This window comes from Astatotilapia calliptera, chromosome 18 (genome assembly GCF_964374335.1).
Source record: "Astatotilapia calliptera chromosome 18, fAstCal68.1, whole genome shotgun sequence".
In the NCBI taxonomy this organism is placed as follows: domain Eukaryota; kingdom Metazoa; phylum Chordata; class Actinopteri; order Cichliformes; family Cichlidae; genus Astatotilapia; species Astatotilapia calliptera.
The window spans coordinates 26,334,402-26,349,830 of NC_137439.1; the positions used below are offsets into that span (position 1 = coordinate 26,334,402).

Genomic DNA, 15,429 nt, shown 5'->3' on the forward strand with positions numbered 1-15,429 from the left:
AGGAGATAAATGACTCTTATTTCCTCTTCTTTATTACCAAGTAAAACAGGTATTACATTATAATGACTTTTTTTTTCATATATTTTCTCTCAAAATCTTTGGATGGGAAATTTACATGAAATGTTTGCATATTCTGATCCTAATGCAGTGAAAGAATACATACAGCCAAAAAAGTTGTAGAAAAAATAAACTTACAGAAAACCTCTGGTTTTGGAATATTAGTGTACACTCAAAAATAAGGCAAAGAAAAATATAAGCATATTCAACAGAAGAAAAACAAAAGTCGTTCTTACTCAACCAAAAAAAAGCCATGTTTCTTTTTCTAAGGAACTGAATTTCGCCCGAGTCCAAAGTGTGAGTCAACACATGGAAACGCTCTGTAAAAAAGTGAAACACACACATGTGACATGAAGCAACAATTTGTTTCATGAAGAAAATTGAAGGTGTGCTTTTGTGTGCAAGTCAAACACAGGAGGATGTCAAACACCTATATCGGATGCATGGGATGGGTACGTCATTGAACGCATGCCAGATTTGATTGACAATGAGTTTCTGAAGGTGCATCACCAGCAAAATAGAGAATGGAGGCGCAAGTGAAGGCAAAGGAGTCTCTTCTCAAAGCACACTGATACAACAACACACACATCATGACCTCACTGAAATGGATAAAGTGGTATTGCATTGATAAGACCGGCGATGGACAGGTGCAGATTTCATGCGCCACTGTTTGGAGTTATTCATCAACACCTTTTCTTTCTTTTTTTTCTCTTTGTTTTTTTGTTACAAGAAACCTACGTTAGATGAAGAGAGTGTTGTGTGTCGTTACGCAGAACCAAATGCATTATGAGCGCTGACATCAAGAAACCAAGAGACGATCACAGACACGTCCATATGCTCAGAGAAATATTTGAAACATAGCTTTTTATGTACACTTTTTACACTTAAGTCTTTTAAATATTGCTATTAGAAAATGATAAAACATTTATTCGACATGGTGGGAAAAGGGAGAAAATAAAGCAGGGAAATAAATAGTGCTGTCTTTTTGATAGACACTTCTTTTCATTGCTCTGTGATGTCCTCCATCAAAGATTATTGTCAGAGTTTATAAGCAGCATCAAAGGCAACTCCTACAATCCATAGCCCTGGTCCCTTTAGATTTCTCTGGAAACTTAAAGGTCCTTTTCCTCAGTGTATGGCACTCTTGCATCTCTAGACTTCCTAATATAATTTCTGGATAAATTACCCAAGCTGTCCCAGTGAAAGTAGCAGCTTCACACATAAGCGTCAGCTCAGTATAATGCAATTCTACCCACAAAACACCACCACAAACTCCACCTGTGTCCTGTAATGTGAGACCTTTGATGTATCTCAACATTGCACTTGCCCTTTAGTGGTAATTCGATGCGTTTGTTGTGCACCAGGTCACACTGCTCTAACTCTCTGCCAACACGACTCGTTAATGGTAAAAATGCTTCCAGTAGTAGTGTTTAAAGGCTGTGTGTGTGAAAGTATGGCGTTATGTATGCGCTTCAGCCCTGAGCACAGTCTTTCCAGCACATCAAGTGTGGTTTGTAAAGAAACTCTTTTGCACTCAACAAACTGAGGCCTGATGTTTGACTTTGAAATGACCAAAACTGCAGTTCCTTTAACGTCCACTCGAGGCTGCCTCCAAAAATGAGTCAATCCCCATAAACTAGGAGGTGGGGGAAAAAACCGACACTGCATATTATTGCAGTATTTTATCAATACGTAAACACCAAATATCGATATTTTACGAAATGAATGAAAATACTCTGAATACTACGAACAAAAGCGCTCAGCTCAACCACCATCATCCTGAGATAACGTTAGTTAGTAAACTCACATCGGCTCAAATGTGAATTTGTCTGTGAAGACATCAACAGATATGTGACTTTCACCCAACCGTCTGGTGATTTCCACCTTTAACATTTACAGTTTAGTAAAAAAAACTTTTCATTTCCAATGACAGTGGTGTCCTCAGTGGACTAACTATGCCACTCGTTTTCTGCAAGGCACCACCTCAGTTAATAGGAACTGGACCCGTCGTGCATGTGGGTGTCTTTTTGATCATTCTCTGAGCCATCTGCCAAATCTCCTGCCGTGTTGCACATCATGTCCTAGAAGTCTCTGCTCTATATTACTTGAGTGAACCTACAGCGAACTTAGCCCGCAACCCTGTCATACAAATATGGCCACAAATATAGCTCCAATAATCCAAAACACTCACGACGACTATAAATCAAAATGTAACTTTGCTAACCAAGTCTAAATGGTTCATTCAGTCTAAGGAAGCAAAATAGCATTAAGTTTGGATCTTGGTTACCGTGGGCTTATGATGATTAAATGGATCAAGCATACAAATCATAGAGCAAACAGTTTTATTTGCTCTAATTATTATTGTGACAAGTTTCCCTACAAAATCAATTTGATCATGACCCATGATCAAATTGTTCCCTAAAGTTCCCAGGACTGAGGCGCAAACATAATTCCATGTCAAGAGCACCTTAGGATTCATAGTGCTGATGTTCTTCCAGTGCTGCAGGTCATTTTAAACTGTCACCTTTAATCATAAGACAGATAAAAGGGATATGACGGTGTCAAAGCTGTCCACACAGAGGAATACATTCTGCTTGGACAACAATCACGACAGTCACACATGTTGAAAATAAACAAAAAACATCTGATTTAAAGGTGGCAGTGCAAATCAGACAGTACCATGTGACTATAACTAATTGGAATACATCTGCAAAGCAAACTTATGTTAAAACGTTTTCCATCTTTTCCACCTCGTTTAAGATTGTTTTGTCATACAAATTATTCACATCATCTTTAAGAGTGCATTCGAAGTGATAACCCGTGAAACAAGAGGAAAATAGAACAAATAAAGCTGGATCACTGTATGAAATCCACAATTATTTTTAAGTTAACAAGAACATAGACTTGGGGTTTCCCTAAACGTTACTCTATATAAGCTCATAAGTGTTCCAAGTGCACAAAACTAATGACTTGTATTTACTTGCATAAACTCAGCAGCAGTCAGTTGACCGAGAATGTCACATTTCACCTCTGTGTTGTTATCTGTTACTCTAATGAACTCCAGCCATTAAATCTAATGGCTCCTAAAGATAAATTTTCAAATGCACTAAACATGATGCAATGATCGGGGACCATTCTTAATTTCGTTGTTCTCATGACAATGACAATAAAGTTTCTGATGATGATGGGATGATCCATAGTCTTCACAGTCAAAAGCCATTGATTTTCTTGGTTCTGTTCGCAAACAGGTCCGCTAATTATCTGCCAAATATTTCCCTGTGAAACACAATAAGACATGTCAGATAGTTGGGAAGTGTCCGTGTGCATTTATATTAACAAACCACAGACTGAAGACAGTCAGCCACTGTTTCTGATGCTTAAACTGACCTGCAGCAAATCTCTTCTTGACCAATGATAGCCGGTAGCCAGTCCCGACCAGCTGGATGTCACAGCCTGACAGAGTGCTTCCTTCGCTTGTGAACTGGACTGTCAGCTGGGAGGGTTTACAGGGACCCTCGATCATCTGGAACCGGCCCAGGAGAGCCCCTACTCCTGCCAGACATGTGATATTTGTGTAACGGGACCAAAAGATTTTACTTTTAAAATCCAAAGAAGAAGAAGATGAAGTAGAAATTAAAAATGTTAAATAGTATGAACATGGCAAAAATGAATACTTGCCTCCATTCTCAGACCTGTGAGACAGGCTTGGGATTTTCCACTGTATTGTCTGCTGCTCCGGATTCCTATATGAGGAAAGAAATTCCATGTTACATGTTACTCTCTCACATGTACTCTAAAGAGCAGATATAATAATACTATGAATGCAGTGCATATCAATAATACACAGGCAACTGTGCCAATATTTATACACACTCATATAAATACAGAGTATGAAAATAATATAGCCTAGTTTCTACAAATAGATGGTAAAAGGTAGACGGTTGATGCACTAACATACACGTCAGTTTGCTCAGTTTACAATACTATCTCGGCCTTAGCCTCTCAATACCACATACTAAGAGTCCTTGTCACCAGGAATCCTCACCAGGTGGCAGGTGGGATCATGGCCTGTAGTTTGGCAATGCCTCCATCAACAGGAACCAGGAAGTTGATGTCGTGAAGCGGCACCGGGGCAGCCAGAGCCTCCGTGTTGTATTTGTAGTCTATTCTAAGGTCTATGTTGGTGCCATCGCCACGCCAGCTCACTGCCAGGTTCAAAGGAGTGGACTGGATCCCGTCTGCTGAGACCTAAATGGCAAAGACAAAGAAGACAGTGAGATAACTGGATAGATAGAAAAAATATAAAAACACATCCGTGAATATTAACGGATATTATATACCTGATACTTGATCATATCCACATTGTAGTATGTCGCCTGAGGCTTCTGTTCAGCCACTTTCTTTAGATGGCTAATCAAGTTTGGCATATTTACCCAGAACTCCTTTCTGTCTACACTGTCTGTAGTGGAATCACTAAGGGATGAGAGGAACATCTTTGATTCAGCCAGCATGAAGTAACACTATGAATCTCTTTTGTTTGGACTGTAAAAATGGGCAACTGTCCGCTCCAGTATATGTTTGTCTGTAATCTTCATCTTACCAGCACAGCAGCTGTGGATTAGGGAGGACCTGCTCCAGTCGGTTGTAGTTGCTGATGCTAAAAGTGAGGATAGGTTGAGCTGGGTGGCTCGCAAAGTGCCTGGTTATGCCAGCGGGGAAGGACAGCACCATCTCCCCTGTGATCTTCACAACACATCTGAGGCAGAGAGAGGACTCAAACTAAACAAAATATAAAGCTCACAGATCCCTCTCAGTATAAAAACCCTGAATACAAAGAACTGTGTACCTAATTAGGCTTAAAACAACCTAGCCCAGTCTGCCTTAGAAACATTCCCCTGTCTGCAATTATTAGCAGTGCAGTGTTTCAGTTTTAGCATAAATCCATGCTGACATGATGTCAGTGCATTTTTAATGTAAGCCTACTTGCTGGGGTCAGCGCCTTTAAAGTAGGCATTGATGGTTTCTGTGAAGGCAGCTGCCACTGGCAGAGTGTCTTGGGGTCCCATGGTGAGTGGACTGGGACCTCTGGAGCACCCTAAAACACACATAAACACAAGCGACACTGCTATAACATCTCCTTATAAAACCGTAGTTGGGTTATATCTTACTTGCCTGAAAGTAGGTTTCACACACAGAGGACAGAATAGTTCAAAAACAATTAAAGCAAAACCAAAGCCTCGATCATGGATCTGGATTCTAAGTAAGTGAGCAGGAGATGGGGATGGGTGGCAGCACTCTTGTGGACACAGCCAGTAAAGAAACGGGGCAGGTGCGTACAGTGCATGCACTGGTGTCACTAAAGCAGCACTATAGCTCAACTCACCTTCAAAAGCTAAATAAAACCTGCCGTGGTCAAACCATACCAGAGGCTGCGAGGCCTCTGAGTGAGCAGAGACATCAGGAAGAGAGAATCATGGAGAGGGACAAGACTGTGAGGCAAGGACACGATGAGTGACAGACAACATGTGGACTGAGATGCGCAGCTAAGCCGCAGAGACGAGCATGACAGCCATCTTGCTGGTAGCATACCTGTGGTGGACAAGTTGAGGTCCCTTCCTAAAGTTGGGGTGGACGCTGCACTCTGTGAGGTAATGGAGGAGATTGATGAAGAGCTCTCTGCCCGGGCCAGGGGGGCAAAAGGCGGGGGGCTGCTTGAAACTGGCGGACTGAATGGCCGGGTCTGGAGATGTAACACAAGTTATTTTGTTCAGAATGAAAAAACACAGTCTCAGGAACAAAAGATAAATGAGGGGGGGAGAGAGAGGGTAAAAGAAAAGAAAGGGCTTTTCCCACATACCAGGTCTGTGATCGGTTTCCCCGGGGGCAGCTTTGGTCGGGAGGACGGACGAGGAGGAGGAGGCGGAGGGACTGGGCTGCCTCGAGACTGAGGTGTGGTAGGACGAGCTGGAGATGAGGGGCCTGTGGCACATACCAGTGTCTGTGGTTAGCACAGCCTTCAGTTCACAGTGACGGAGATTTTTATTGCCGCACTTCCCTTCTATCAGCTGTGTTTGGAGAGAAACTGTTGTGCGAGACTCTGGTTGGTTCTGGCATGAAATAAAATTGCTGTTGAGATTTTTGTAGGTGTTCTTCTGATTCACGTGAAAAAAAAATCTGTAGGAAGACGTTACCGCTTGATCTCTGTGCTGTAATTTTCATACTGGTCTGATGTGGGATGCTTGTTCTCGGTATTCACCAATTGAATGATGGTATATTGAATGATGGTATATGTTAAACAAGACCATTTAAGCATTTTCAGCAGTCCCCCTTTAAAATATCAACATTATATTTCCTTATATTTCTGGAAAGATAAGACCTGTTATGCACTACAAACAAAACGCTGTCATTTCAGAATCACAACACTAGATGTCACTAAAGTTTGACCTGCTCATCTCTGTGATTTTTATTTTTGTGGCTGTGCTGGTGGCCTCGTCATTCTCACTTTTTTCAAAGCAAACAAAATTAAAGGACACTGCAGAATTTAAATAAAAAACATTAATCGTGCTTGGTGTAAATGAATCTCGAAGAGGCCACTGTGCGTGTTTGCAGCAACACAAGAGTACTCACTGCTGCCTGAGTAGGGTCCCGGGGAAGACATGATAGACCTGTAGGTAGTTGGAGGAAGAGGAGGTGGCGTGCCCCTGAAGCTTGGCGTCAGCTCTCTGGGGGAACCCACAAAGTCTGGTACATCTTCTCTCAGGTTTACACCTTCTGGAGTCCTCTTACCCCCTAAACCCCCAAGGACCAGTGGAGACGTGACTCCAGCACGAGGGGATCTACGCTCCGCTGGCAGAGGAGGCACAGGGCTGATGGGGGCAGGGGAGGAAGAGTACTCTGCAAACTGCAGCATCTCCTCATCAATAGCATCCTCTTCAGGGCACCCAGGAGGGGAATTAGAGGGGGAGAATTCTGGGGGCAGAGGAGGGGCTGGTTCATCTGGCGGAGGAGGTCCGAGTAGAATGGAGGGAGGCGAGTCTGGCGGAGTGAAACGAGGAGGAGACCCAGGAGAAAACGGCGGAGGTGAAGGTGGGGGTTCGTTTGGAGGTGGTCCAGGCGAGAGGCAGGGGGTGGAAGGGGTGGATGAAGGTGTGTCTGGCGGAGGAGAGTCGGGTGGCGGAGGTGGAGCCGGTTCATCGGGCGGTGGGGGCCTGTCATCAGTGAAAGTAACCCATCTGGGAGACATGGTGTCCTCACTCATGGGTCCAAAGACATCGTCTAGGTCGGGGGCAGGGGAGCCTCGGTAAGAGGCTGGGGAGAGGACATTCAGGTAGATTGGTGCCGAACTGCGAGCCGCCCTCCCATTGGGTAGATCGGCTGCAAAGAGTATATTGGAGAAGTGAGATCACAGCTGACTGATCTAACTATATTCTTGACTGATGTTTGAAAATAAATTTACCAGCAGATTCTGAAGGATAGCCGTAGTGACTTCTCGATGGAATGTTTTTTGGAGGGAGTGGAGGCGGAGCTGCGACAGGTGCAACAATTCAAGGTCAGCACAACTTCTTTAGAAACACGAATTACAACAGAGATAAAGTTCACTCATGTTTGCTCACCCCCTGTTGGAAAACTTCTGCTCAGCTGTGATTCTGATCGGGGTCTAGAATCTCCCCACGCATCCGAAGGTACCACTGTCATTGGATAAAGGGGGGAACAGTGTCACCTTTGTAAAGGGAGTTTATTCATTTGGGTAAAGTTATGTCTGATCAATGGAGGACTGACCGTCATATCTGGCATATTTTCTCTCTAAAGGCAGCTCAAAGAAGGCAGGAGTGTTCTGTGACAGCCTGTCACTGCAAAAAAACACATGCAACAAGTAAAAAAATAGCACACATAGCTGCTCAAGGGACATCTGAAGCAGAGCAATAGCATACCATCTTAATGAAAGAAGCGTTTAATTTGCCAACATTGCTAAAAGGATGACAGACCTTTGCGTCTCTGGGGCAGGACTCGGTATCGGGGTTGAGCGTCTGGGTCTAGCGATCTCCTCACCTATAAGAAAAATAACAAACGCTCAGCTCCTGCTCTGCTGAGACTACTGTTATGTTGTTCTGGTTAGGAGTGGAGAAGTCCATCCACCAACTGTTTAAACCTTTTGTTCACAAGTGGCAGCCAATCAGAAGAAAGTTGGTTTAAAGGAAGAGATGCTTAAAAGGCTTGTTTCAGACATAGAATTTAAAAAATGACTACACAGAGGCTTAGAATAAGTTAAATAACGATTATTTTGAACCCTGAGTCATGCAAAGCTCCTCAAATAGCTGGGTACGAGCATAATATATCCTCTTTAATATGCGTGCAGTAGCAATGTGGTTATGAGCACAAGTACAGGAATACGGGAGGAATTTTAAAAAGTGATTTTTAGAGATGTGTACTTACAGGACAAGTTCCTTTTCATCTGCCCGTGCAAAAAAAGAAAAGAAAAAAAAAGAAATCCAAACAAAAGAAAAAGTAAGGCTACAGATCATATTATACACCGTATACAAATACACATGATCTTCAGTCCTTTAAGATGTTCTTCTTTCTTATTATATCAAAACACAGTACGATTATAGGAAATCTAATTTGTGTATTACTCCTCTGGCTTAAGTGCTCTTCATCAGTCTTGATAGTTTTGGTGTGACTTGAACAGAATTGGAGACATCAGCTTGAGAAGTCTGTGCTTTGTCTAGTGCTGCCAAATCATAACTACCAACTCCATTCGAAAAATAAAAAGCATCTGAAAAGCAGAAATGCCTCCTTCCAGAAATGATCATCAGAAAAATATACATACTTTCTTGTGAGTCTTTTCGTGAATGAAGCACACATGCTAACTGTGTCAGTCAGCAGAGGGAAGTATGCATCTACCCGTGATGGGAGGCTCATGCTGACATGACAGCATGACAAGGTGTAAACATTAATGGCGTACCCCTTCTGCAGAGCTGTGGTACATTTTTTGGAGCTTTGAGAGGCAAAAGTCAAGTGTCACGTATTCATGAGAAGGCGGAAATTTCTCCCGTCTGTATCTCTGGTGGACAAGGCAACTCGCTAACTAAACAACGGATGAACAGCACTACAGCCTGAGGTAAAAATGTTTCTCTTTATTTTCTGCATTGTACAGAGTAAGGCAGCGGAGATCAGAAAGCTGCATTTGGGGCTATCAGTGGTAAAACAGCCAGCAGAGGGAAAACTTACCGGACTGTGTCTCTGAGACCAGCAAAAAGGAAGAGAGAACAGACCTGGGTCAGAGAGTGAGTGACAAATCAGTCAAATGGACACTAACTACAACTACACACACCGCATCTCTTTACTTTAACCGCAAAGCCTCAATAATGCAGCATGAGCCGTAACTCCCTGGAGATTATGCGGACAATACGAGCATCACCTACAATCAGCACGCACACAGCCTCACACCGAAGACAGCAGGGTCTCTAGATCAACGGGTTTGGAACTGTATGTGTGTTAGCTTTGCTTTGCATTATGTAACGCACACGCTTTGCCACAAAGGTTTAAATAAAGCTGTCGCTGAGCAGGAAAAAACTGAAGGAACAGAAGCAAGAAGAAAAAGAAAGTTGTGATTTTTGTGAGGCAGTGAGGTTGGGAAAGAAAGTGCATCCAGGAAAAAAAAAACGAAAGCCAGCGAAGACAGTCTACGAGATCACTACGACAGGAGGGAACACGTTATCAAGCGTTTTCACCACATCTCATGCCATCTGTCAGGGTGCTGATACAGATGTGAAAATGTGTGACAGGCTTACCGGACTTCTCCTCTACAAGAGGGCAGCAAATAAGTGAGAAGAAAAGACAAGCGCAGGCAGAGAGTCAAACAGATTTGAGAGAAATTAGCAGCTGGTAAAGTATATGAACTGCATTGAGCGTGACTATTGTGCTCTTCACAACTGTGCAGCAGAACAGGACTGCAGATCAGCAGCACTCACCAGAGACGGGGACAGCGCCAGGCCTCCCACTGACGCCTTTAGCTCGTCCATGGATGGAAGCACACACTTGGCACTGTCTGATACCAGCGGCTTGATCTTAATTTTGAACTTTTTTTTGCTGTCCTCGTCATCCTCTGAGTCGCTGGACGAGAAAAAGTGCTTTTCTTTGGAGGCTGGTGAACACTTGTAAAGGGCAAAGAGGAGGAAGTACAACATGCTGTACAAAAATGCAGATAGTTCAACCTTCTGTAGCATTTAAAGCAAGGACAACGGTGCAGGACAGGAGTGAGATATCCATTCTGTGTCCCAGTTACCAGTATTACAACTGCTGTAACTGACACTCCTTCTCCACCTCCACTAAATCTTCCTGCTCAGGGAAGGTCTCCACAGTGTCAACTATCTATGAATCCAGTTCAAACATATACTCCCACTGCTGACACCTGTGGGAGCAGAACTGAGCGTCAGTGGTTAATGAGAACTGTGGTTTAGCGACAATTGTAAAGCCGGTTCGACCTAATGTGGCTGTGTCCGGCTGCCTTGCAGCAGGGGTGCACATACGCAGGGATTTGGCCTATTTAATGCTGAAAAGCACTCAACCAATGAGTCACAAAGCCAAACAGATCAATAGTTTTTGCTGGCGAAGACTCCTAAGAGTGCTACTTCTCCTTCCGACTAAAAGGATATCATCACCCTCGTCACCAGGCCGGAGGCTGAAGCCCTCCTCATCTACATCAGGAGAGGCCTGCAAAAGAGAGACAGCGAGAGGGAAATGGTGACGGTTGTTTCTAGCCACTCTCAAACTCTTCAGCAGCGCATAGAAATGCAGATTAGATTTCACAGATGTCTTGCTGGAGACGTTCCACTTGGTAGATGAAGCTCCTGCTGACTCACAGATTATGCACCGCCATAACTCACACACATTTGTACCCTTTACTCTGTAATTTTAAACCTAGCGTCACATGACACTGATTGCACAGCACAGCACTGCAAGTATTTCCAATGCCAGAGCTGCAGAGTCCATGCAAAAAGAGAGACAAAGAGAGAAAATGTGCAGGTGTAGGCTGTGGATACTTACATATCTGTCCCAATCAATCTCCCCATAGAAACCATTGGGAGCCCCGTTGGCCTTTTTCTATCAAAACGGAGATCATAAAGAAGGCAAAACGATAAAAGCTTATGACGTTAAACTAAAATTCTTTTAATATCAAAATTATATTTTTTTAATATACTTTTAGATTTTTTTTAATGTACCATAATCAGAATAAATTATTGCTGCAGGCCCAGTTCAGTTAAATGTAATTTTATTCATAGCACCAGTTAACAGTCTTCCCAAAGTGTTTATATGTCCAGGTAAAGAAAGAACCCAAATGAAATTTTTATCCCCAAAAAGCAGCATTTGGAAACAGCGGTGCAGAAAAACTACCTTTTAACAGGAAGAGACCTCCAACTAATCCGTTTAAATCTTGTTAAAGTCACTGTGCTGTAGTTTCCTGTTGTGCTGTTATAATCTCCTAGGTATAGTTTCCTCTGTTAAACAGTCACAAACACTTAGAGGGCCAAAAAAACCCAGGTAAATTAAAGGAAACACTTTCATTGTGTATGTACGTACGCTTCCTTTCTTTCCACTTCCACTTCCTTCTTTGTCAGGTGAGCTCCTGTTTGACAAAACAAGCAGATGGAAAAATTAGGTACCAGTATACCAGTAGATTTTTCTTCATTTGTATGTGGTTTTAAAAAAGTGGGTCTTGTTTTAAATTATTTAATGTAAAATACCCATGTTGTGGTACTCAGATTATTTTTGGTATCTTTTGCAGGTACCGCATAGACCTATAGCACAAAATTTCCTATAATTTTATAAATCCAACAAGAACTTTATTAGTGTCATAGCAGTAGTTTGGGTTGTTTTACATATCTATGCATTCACATTCTCAAACCAATGAGTTCTCAAAGTGTTTTAGGGATTTTCTCCTGTTACCAGTGAGTGTCTGAGGAAACTCACGTTGTTTCTTTGTCCTTGTCTTTCTTTCGTAAGCCCAGGGCTTTCCTGGTTCGGTTTTTCAGTCCTAGCATAGAAACACACACAGGAAAGGAGCGCGTGAACATTATCATTAAGAACTCATTTTAAGTTGTTATAGCCAAATATAAAATTAACTATCTAGACATTAAAATGCACTTGAAAGCAAATAACAAAGAAGAGTAATGGGCTGGGTGTATAAGAGCCTGGGGATGAGTACGGGCTAGTGGATACAGAGAAGTTACAGTAAGATAAAAATTAACGTATTGATTTGGAACAAACCCCAGGCAATCTGGAGAGAGCCTCCACATAAAACGAAGCAGTGTCCCCTTCCTGACTATGTAGGCTGTTAAGAAAAAATGAACAACCGTTGATCAATGTGTTCACTTCATTAGCACGATTCAGAGCAGAGCAGCCAGGGATCTAGTACAGCGTCCCATCAGCCAAACTGAATGCCAAAAGTCCTGCAGCACTGTCGGCTGGCAACATGCAGCGATGCAATCAGAACGATAAACACAAAGAAAAACGTTTTTTCTGTTTCACCTTATAGTGATTTTTCAAAGGTTTTTGAAATGATTAGGACACAGAACATGCTGTATGCAAATGTAATTTGGAGCACTTATTATCAACTGACAATAAAAATAACTGGAGGTTGTTTAATGATGCTCCATGCTGCAGGAGTGTATTGATTTAAAAATTACATCAAGTCTATAGCCATGCTAGCATGCTAACAGGTCCGTGAGGCTACCTAGGCCCGACTAATAATAACTTTAGCTTAACGTGCATTTACAGTGTTAGCATTCTGATGTTTGGAGTTCATCACATCTATTAACATGTTAGCAAATTAAAGCATAAAATGTTAGCATACTAACATTCTCTAATTAGCAATACAAAGCGGAGAGAATTAGCTAACATGCTAAACAAAAATTCTCTGGGTGTTATCTATGAAGGCTGTTTGCTGGTATAATTAAAGATAAAGTACTCTTTTGTTTAATGAGTGAATTAATGGGTCAAAAGTGCTCCAGTCCAACATCACTGGTCTAGAGCGCTTACTGTGATAGTCACAGTAATGAATCACTTATTCTGGCTCAATAATTCAACGTACTTATATTCCAGAAAGTGCAGTTAACCAAGATGAGTGACTTTAGGTATTTTAATGTATTTTGACTTGCGTACTATTACACTATAACATGTAACTTTTCACTTAAATAAAAAGTCTGAATAAGTGTAAAGTTAAATGCACTCCACTTAAAAATCTTTGAAAGACACCTTAAACAAATTCTGACAAAGAGCAGTTTTCTTTAAAAAAAAAAAAAAAGTCTGTGTGTTTGAGTGTGAGTTTGAGTGCGTGTGCACGCATTTTCTTTTCCCCCCCAATAAGCAACCGACAGGTTTGCATAACTGTGTTTTAGAAGAAGTGAGCGCAGTTGATAGTCAAATCCAGAGCGACAGGGACACGTGTGATGAACAGTTGGGAGGATGAACATTTTGTGCCACTCAGAAGCAGCTGATACCGTTTGTGTGTTGCTCTGCTCATCATCCCTTTGTGTAATCTGCATGCTGTGCTTTAAACTGGATCACATTTTCTAAACAGACTTACCGCTTTTAATTTTTTTTTTGTGCCTTACTTTTTTAATTCATGTCACAGATATTGTGTCGTTAAGATAAACACAAAACAGGAGAAACTCATTTCAAAATTAAATTAATACCGAGTCACTGATGTGGTGATTACCTTCACTCATACTTAAATCCTAACAAATATTATAAATGTTAATCAGTAGCATTCACGTTCTTCTGACAGGGTCTGTGATGTGACGTATTAGTGGCTCGATTGGCAAATATTATTCCTGCATCCTGTCTCTTTGTTAGTCAATCACAGGTCTGTACCACGATTCTTCTCTCCAGTCCTAACCTGCATGTGACATTGTTGGTAAAGATCAGTCCCAACACTGATGAGTAACAAACCTGTTGAACGACTACGTATCACACGCCGAGCGAGTACAAGAGGTCTGGTCAGACTGACTGCAAAGCGATGCAGATCACACTGTGCGTCACAGCAGGACTGTGTTGTTTTTGTAACCCATTTACAGAGTTTGCCTGAGGAGAGCCTCATTAAACAGAGGCATCATACTAATTAATGATACTAGCTGTAAATATAGTTGAGTTAGGGTCTCCTTCATGCCAACTCACAGACACACAATCTTTAGACACAATTCTGCAAAACATTTCCAAGGACCAAAGTGATGGATTCACACGTCACCCTACTTACTCACAAATAACATGTTCTTCACATTACTGCTGATAATTTAACTATGTAACTTCCCTATAGTGCCATTATTCCACTTTCAAAATCGAGGATTAAAATTCAAGTTATTTTGGGTTTTTTTTACTCTGCACGTGAAATACAAATGGATTTGCATTTATTGGTAATGTGCTACAAGACTTTCAGCCTTTTTACAGCTATATCATTTTCTTAATATGACCAAATTTAACCTCAGGTATCCTTGCAGTGTCTGTTCTGCAGCTTGTAGTCTCTTCTCTACTATATACTGTTGTTCTACATTTTACACAGTTAATTAGCAGATGATACAGCTGGAAGCTCAAGAAGAAAGCTACACACTGACATCTACACACAGCTATTTACAACAAAGGAAACTGCATCTAGGAAAGAAGATAAGACTAAAGCTGTAGGAGAAATGTTCACAGTGGAAACTGACTAATGTTTTTAGACAAAGTATTGTCAAGAACGATGCCTTGGATTCACTGTCAAGTTCTTTCAGACTATGACACAGTTTGTATAAACGCAAACCTCGATAAACAGAAGAATGGCATCCATAATTTGTGTAAATCCCTAAAACAAACAGCTAGTCAGCTATCTTGGTTGTCAGTTGCGTGTAGCTCAACTAGCATGCCGCTGTTACCAGTGACACAGAGGAGGTTTCAAATAAAGAAGGAAAAAGAACAGTTCTGCTCCGATGAGCGGTTTGAACAGGTTTTCTCTGCTTTCTCTTCACATCTTATCCTCTGACTTTTGTTCAGTATTTTAGATATTTACAGTTTCTTACAGTAGCTTAACTTTATGTTAGCAGACAATAAATTCTGCCCTTTCCACGACGTCCATCCTTTCCACCCACTCCCTTGGTTTTCTTCTTTTTACGCGCTTCCAGCCCTATCTCAAGTAGGTTTCAAGTTTCTGCAAGTTGATTTTTATACACTCCTGACATTTACTCCTGCCTGGAAGAAAAGATCAATTTGATACCTTATGGTATGCCATGGAAAATGATCAGCAGGAATTACATTTTTTTAAGTGTCTGAAACTTGTAAAACTAGCAATGTGGTCTTTAAAGCATAAACTTCTAGTACAAATAGGCCACCTGGCCAAGATTA

At 41.7% G+C, this 15,429-nt stretch overlaps 1 protein-coding gene and 1 long non-coding RNA gene across 5 annotated transcripts; both read right to left on the bottom strand.

The window, feature by feature from the left end:
• Window positions 1-14: 14 nt before the first annotated feature.
• Window positions 15-10,116, bottom strand: LOC113010575 (SH3-containing GRB2-like protein 3-interacting protein 1). Of its 4 annotated transcripts, XM_080292754.1 has the most exons (19): window positions 10,029-10,099; window positions 9,849-9,860; window positions 9,286-9,329; window positions 8,491-8,509; window positions 8,043-8,106; window positions 7,837-7,907; window positions 7,671-7,745; window positions 7,514-7,582; window positions 6,685-7,431; window positions 5,915-6,036; window positions 5,647-5,797; window positions 5,441-5,497; window positions 5,041-5,152; window positions 4,658-4,813; window positions 4,398-4,530; window positions 4,103-4,305; window positions 3,736-3,800; window positions 3,445-3,609; window positions 15-3,333 (listed from the first exon to the last, which is right to left on the bottom strand). In XM_080292754.1, the coding sequence occupies exons 4-19, from the start codon at window positions 8,507-8,509 to the stop codon at window positions 3,311-3,313; spliced, it is 2,232 nt and encodes a 743-aa protein (XP_080148880.1). In that variant the 5' UTR covers window positions 9,286-9,329; window positions 9,849-9,860; window positions 10,029-10,099; the 3' UTR covers window positions 15-3,310. The 4 variants fall into 4 exon arrangements, 3 of the variants coding, with proteins under 3 accessions (XP_080148880.1, XP_080148878.1, XP_080148881.1); XM_080292752.1 differs by lacking the exon at window positions 9,849-9,860 and having other exon boundaries at window positions 10,029-10,116; XR_013903227.1 differs by lacking the exons at window positions 9,286-9,329; window positions 9,849-9,860; window positions 10,029-10,099 and having other exon boundaries at window positions 15-3,169; window positions 3,242-3,333; window positions 8,491-9,246.
• Window positions 10,117-11,135: 1,019 nt separating this feature from the next.
• LOC145421856 (uncharacterized) lies at window positions 11,136-12,732 on the bottom strand. The gene is made up of 4 exons (XR_013903228.1): window positions 12,325-12,732; window positions 12,028-12,091; window positions 11,638-11,683; window positions 11,136-11,160 (listed from the first exon to the last, which is right to left on the bottom strand). It is a non-coding gene; the product is annotated as an uncharacterized LOC145421856 (long non-coding RNA).
• Between the last annotated feature and the right edge of the window lie 2,697 nt (window positions 12,733-15,429).

Coding starts and splice junctions, on each gene's coding strand:
- LOC113010575 (XM_080292752.1), bottom strand. Junction 6,037..6,684: donor GGGACCCTACTCAGGCAGCA/GTGAGTACTCTT, acceptor TATGTGCCACAG/GCCCCTCATCTCCAGCTCGT. Junction 3,801..4,102: donor ATGATCCCACCTGCCACCTG/GTGAGGATTCCT, acceptor TTCCTCATATAG/GAATCCGGAGCAGCAGACAA.